Here is a 6,000-nt window from a genome sequence, read left to right as displayed (position 1 = left end):
ACCACGCAACCGGACAGAGAGCCCGACCCGACAGAACACGCAACCCGACAGAATGTTCTACCCGACAGAGCGCCCGACTCGACAGAGCATCCGATAGAACACGCGCCCCGACATAGCACACCACCCGACAGAGAGCCCGGGCCTTAAAGGGGAACCATCATCTTCTTAGCTTATAGCGGAACTCAATTTTACTAAAACAGATTGTTTTCCAATCAAAGTGGTTGTTTTGGAAAAAATTTAACGCTGTTTCACTCTAGAGAAGTGAGAAGTGGATCTCTCTCCCCTCCCCCAACATTACAAAGGCTGCCTTAACTAATCAGCCACTGAATAAATAGATAGATAGACAGACGGATAGACGGACAGATAGACGGACAGATTGATTGACAGGTGCGCTGGAGAATAATGGACCTTTTTAACCCCGGGGAAACAACAGTTTTCTCATTTCTAAAGCAATCAGCAGCTGTAATTATTGTAATTTCGGGAAAGGTGTTCCAGCCGATGCAATTAACTGAGAAGAACTTGGAATTTACAGCAAAACATATTTATAAGAAAAAAAAAAGAAAACCAACTTCCTCTAAAAAGTTAACTCAAAGTTAAGTTGACTTTTTGATGACTTCCTAATGTAAAAAACATTGAAAAAAGCCAGAAAATCAGGCAATTTCAGAACATACTTCGAGACTCTCAGGGAACACACGGTATCTATTTCCGTGTTTCTCTTGAATAAAATTGCATTAAATTGGGGACGCTTTAAGACCATTATTGTAATAGTTTTTATTTCAAAAAATGTATTCGGTGTGCAAATTTATAATAAAACCCCCCCAAAAATACGATTAAAAAAACCCAAAACAGCTACATGGCCAACGAACTGAACCTTCATCAGGCGGCGGAAATCCTAAATATTTTTATTTCCTTAAAATTTCCTTGTTTTGGGACTAAAAATGAGAGTAAAGAAGCTGATATTCGGCAGAAGAAGCGGCTGTTCTCAGAAGGCTCCTCTTTGGATCGGCCTGGCTATGATTGGGCAGCTCTGGCACTTTAAGGCCAGTGGCCACCTGATGATGTAGAGTATGGCCGGTCGGATCCGGGCCTCGCACCGCAGCATCCAATACGCTGCTGGAGCGGGCAGATCGGGGTGAGTGTGTGTCGCTGTCGGCCAGCGGCCAGCGGCCCGCCAGGCATTTGCCCCACGTGCCAGGGGGCCGGGCCGGTCCTGGCTCCTCTGTATTAAGACACGGAAAACATCTGGTGTAAAATCCAACCCAAGCTGGATCCTGATACCAGAACACTTTTTTTTAGAAAGTGCTGCTTTGGCAACCAAAAGAATGGTCCAATCAGCAAGTGTATTTCACCGGTCGCTATGGTGATAAGGCCATATTCCAAACGTTTCACCAGAACTAAATTTATAGGAATAAATGAAAATAAAATTATTCCAATTTTCTGTACGATCACCCTGTGTGCTTTCCTACGTAAAGAACCAGCTGGATGGTCGGAAAGGACGCCCGGAGCTGCTCGTGTGACATGGCGGCCATGTTTGTTATGGAGTTCTTCATCGCAGGAGAAGAGAAGCCAGCCCGCTGTGGTGCGCCGAGCCCGCCGAGTCATTCCTCTGTTTGTTTTTTTTTTGCAAAAAGTAGAAAGAGAAACCCAGAAGAACCCCCCCCGCCCCCCACCCCCACCCGCGCTGGCTGTGGTCAAACATCTGGAAGCCATTTTCTATACCACACAGCTATTCATACCCCGAGACGGAGCCCCCCCCACCCCCCCCCCCCCCAAAAAAAAATGCACGCCTATTCATTTGGAAACAATTTTATTCTAACTAATAACATAATGGGCATTGCGGAGAAGAAAACGTTTATTTCCAGTTGTAGGTTTTGTTTACTATCGGAAGGAGATCGTGTTTCCACGTCATGGCGCATTATACGGCCTTACTGGAAATAAATAAAAGAAAAAAGAAAAAACAGTAGCGGTTGCGGTAGGTCAGCCGTGCCACGCGGAGGGGGAGTTATAAATCTCTGGGATTTATGCCCCTAAAAAAATACAAATATTTTTAAAAAAGGATCACAGGTGGTGAGGGGAAAAGGGGAGAGAGGGAAAGAGGGGAGGAGAGGAAGAATGAGAAGTGTGGGGGAAGGATATGGAGGGAGACAATGAGAAAAAAAGAGGATGAGATGGAGAGAGGAAAGAAGCAGGTGGCATAGAATGAAGGACCAAAAGTCTGGGACACTCTATTGGGTAACTTCTATGGTGGCAAAGATTTGGGGGGAAAGAAGGTGGTGTCTACCTGTTACTGTCACAATATTTCCATAAATGTGCATGCGCTGTGATGTCATGAGTGCTTATGTAATATCCTGATGTGTTTTCCCTAAGTGACACAAAAAGTGGCGAGTAGTCAGAGTTTACTGGGGCACCGTCGCCCTGCTCTGCCGCTCACTTGGAAGAATGTCCGTGAGGACATCAGACTCATTCCACCAATATGGGAAGTCAAGACACAACGTTCCTCTGACGTGTACAAGGGTCCAAGTGGCTTGGGCCAAGTGCGATGAGGAGCCACAGTGGACCAAGCCCAAGTCTCCTTCCCCTGCCTAGCTCCAACCAGAAGGTCAGCGAGAAGGTCTGGGTCTTGAGTTGACCTCCTTGGCAGTGCTCAGGGAGTGCTGACCATTTCCACCCCTAGCTGAAAAATGTAAAAAATAATAACATAGAAAATGCATAATTTGCCATGTTTTTTTGTTCCACAGACACCTCTACTTTAGAAATTCTTAAAATAGTGTCGGGAACGTGCGTTCTCCCTGTCGGGGGCCGTGACTGTGTTTTTTTTTATTTTTTATACATTGTCATCCCTTTTCAGATGTTCTCTCTCGGAGACTCCCACTTAATTGAGAGTTAGCGGTACCTGCCGCGAGTTACAAAGTTGCAGTTAATTGCGGCTGAATCACAGGGCCGCATCTGACAGCTGACGGGAAGCCGTCAAAGACAAACCGTCGGGGAGAGATGCGAACCGTCGAGTGACAGTAGAGAGAGAACGATAGAAACATTTGGATTTCTTTGAGGACATCATTTCAATGTTGGGGTCATTTGTGAGACGAGTCGTCTAATGCTTGGTTCTGAATCAACTTTTCTGGCCATGGTCCGGTTGGGGGCGGGGGGTCCGCTGATCTCCTGTGACCAGTCCAGGGATGGGGTAAAAGCTATGGAGGTCTGTGCTGCTGTTGAGTGGACCTCCATTGCAGCTCCGACGTGGCCTCCTCGCAACCTTCTGAAGCTGAGGGCCACAAGTTAGCTCTTCCAGCCCCGCCGGGGGTGGTTATTACTCCCAGCAGAGGTGGGTAGAGGGTAATACAGTGAGGGTATTAAACATGCATGGGATAGACATACGGCTCCTGAATCTAAGACGAGACCAACGACTGATTAAGGGTTTTGTCTTCACAGCGGGAAGAAACGGGCGACTAGACGGGGGCCGGATGGGGGCCGATTCCTTGTCTGGTTCCTTTTTCTTTAAGAATGAGGATATGAAGGGGGATATTTGCTTTCCTGTCTTTCTGGTACTTTGACCCGTATTTCTTGGTTCTGTAGCTCATTCGAGCGATAACCCGTTGTGACAAGCTGATACGAAGCGCTTGAGCCGGTGGACAGTGTAAAGTATCACCCCGAGGCACGTGCCATCTCTCATTTGTGAATAAAATGTAATGCCACCGAACAGGAATTTTTTTTATTATCATTATTTTTAGAAAACACATTTTTTTACTGGCGGAAGATAAATCGAGTTGTAACATTTTCTTATATTTATATATTTAGGTTTTTCCCAGCGGAGTCTGGTAAATTATAAACCGTTCAGAAATTGCCAGCCTCCGAGTCGAGCGCAGGCAGCCTCCCGGAGTCTGTAAGAATTGATTGGGGAGAAGAGGTTTACTGATGATGTCATCATCCAGTCCCATTATCCAATTCTAACCCATTGAGTACCACAGTGGTTGTCAACATCTTTTATTTTGGAGAATCCTGCATTTATTATTTCCAAATTTGTTGCCTTTTAATGATAATTAAATTGGGGCGACTTTCCCGGCTCAAACACCACACTGAGCTGATGCTTTATGGCGATGCTAATGAAGTCCGTTCCTCCATAGATTTTCATTAGTCAGAGAGTCCGACTGGGTGATTAAGACTGAGCCGTTCTATTGTCTCCCACAGGCAGTATGATAAGGAGTCGGGGGGTTTAGTAGATCGGGGGGTCAGATAACAAAGCGAGAATCATACAAACGGCTGATATGCAGCTGCCTGAAAACAGAATATTATGGGGCAAAAACTACAACTGGGGTAAGAAAACTGCAAAAAGGAATAAAAGTATTTTTTAGTCTGCTATTATAAGTTACGTGGCCGCTCTGTTAAGTATCAAGCCTACAAAAAAGGTGGCTACTCCCAAATCCCATTATGGGGCATATTATGTTATTTTTTATAATTTCACTTATTATTATAATTTTTTATTATTATTATTATTGTAATAAGGGCCCCTAAATACACAGAGCTCTCCGCTTGTCTCCGGTGGACTATTATCCAGCTCCGGTAAATATCGCTGGGGCTTCCAGTAACATTTCTCTTCCTGGAGCCTCTTTGGATGATTCCCTGAGCGATTTGCTAAAAACGTGTCAAAACAACGATGAAAGACTAACTCATTGAGCGAAAAAAAAGGAAATCCAATTTCTGGGTAATTTTCATTTCAGAACAATTCCCCCGTCATCGAGCCGGGGGGGTGAATTGCAGTCACTGTGCCGCCCTCCTCGGATTTTCTGCGGAGATAGAGAAGTAATTAGTTTCTGCGAGTCTTCAAAAGCTTTACGTATTCGCAGAACTAACGCGATTCGTTTCACGTCCTTCTCCGTTTATCTGCTCCGAGAGCTGCGCATGTGGATCGGGCACAGTCGTAGATGTAACGTCTTTCAGGGGCTTAAGGCAAAAACTGCCTGCTTCTCTTATAAATTCCCAGAACAGGGGAAAAAAAAAAAAAAAAAAAATTTAATTCCCCTAAATTTTTTTTTTTTATAAAAAGAAACCTCCTGCTAACTAAAAGAGAACCAATAATGTTAAAAAAAAAAAAAATACTGTAAATAACGGAAAAAAATTATGTTTTAATAGCAGGTGTTTCAGTATCTAAAAAGAAATATATATATATTTTACATAAAAAAACCCTCCTGCTAACTAAAAGAGAACTGATTTATATTAAGAAAAAAATACTCTAAATAACAGGGAAAAAATAATTTTAATAATAATAGCAGGTTTTAATAGCAGGTGTTTTAGTAAAATTGATAAATTGATGGACCAAGCTTTCGGAGGCATATTTCGCGTCTGTTTCATAAATTCGTAATGTTTTTTTGTAACTGGTGAAGGACTCCAGAAAAAAAAAACCACAAAAAAAAGTTGTATATGTGTTCACTCGGTTGACCTTAGAAATCCCGCGCCAGTTCTGAATATTTTTCCATATTCACAATGCCCCCCCCCCTCCCCCGGTTGATATTGTGTACAGAGAAGGTGCCGTTATGGGGTGAAGGTTTCTGCAGGTTACGTTTATGAATGTTTGCTCAATATATCCGTCCATTTCCCATTTCAGAACACTTTGCAGCTAAAAGCTGATATATTTGGCTCGGTGCCCCGGGGAAAGAGATTTCTCACCTTAAGTCACCGTGAACGCCAGCGCTGGGGTACTGTGTATGTTAAGTAACTCTTTCAGGGTTGGTGGGATATGAAGAACAAACTGCACTTTCTTAATTCTTATCAAAGTTCCAAATTAGAGTACTAAGTAGCCAATCAGGCTCGCTTAGAATGTTCGGAGAGTCTTCCGCCCCCCCCACACACACACACACTACCTCCTCCTGTTTTGTAAGCGTGCGTGGTGGACGATATGGGGTTGGCGCACTTGACTGTTGTAGCTTCGATTTTCGGGCTAGGCTTAACTCCCCATTAAAAACCCCCCAATAATGACACCACGCACCATAAATATGGATGAGAAAA

The 6,000-nt window shown here is 44.0% G+C and overlaps 1 protein-coding gene across 1 annotated transcript in view; it reads left to right on the top strand.

Moving 5' to 3' along the window:
• Positions 1–1,067: 1,067 nt before the first annotated feature.
• Positions 1,068–6,000, top strand: part of LOC149276936 (parathyroid hormone/parathyroid hormone-related peptide receptor-like) — a 75,493-nt gene continuing 70,560 nt past the window's right edge. Inside the window, exons 1-3 of the mRNA XM_089503260.1 lie at positions 1,068–1,132; positions 1,473–1,579; positions 2,368–2,534. Of these exons, the coding sequence (XP_089359386.1) occupies positions 1,068–1,132; positions 1,473–1,579; positions 2,368–2,534 (339 nt within the window). The remainder of the gene's footprint in view (positions 1,133–1,472; positions 1,580–2,367; positions 2,535–6,000) is intronic.

Source organism: Sceloporus occidentalis, unplaced genomic scaffold (assembly GCF_023333645.1).
Source record: "Sceloporus occidentalis isolate IW3139 unplaced genomic scaffold, rSceOcc1.0.p SCAF_224, whole genome shotgun sequence".
NCBI classification, from domain to species: domain Eukaryota; kingdom Metazoa; phylum Chordata; class Lepidosauria; order Squamata; family Phrynosomatidae; genus Sceloporus; species Sceloporus occidentalis.
The sequence above is the reverse complement of the archived record's forward strand: the minus strand, read 5'-3'. Positions and strand labels throughout refer to the sequence as shown.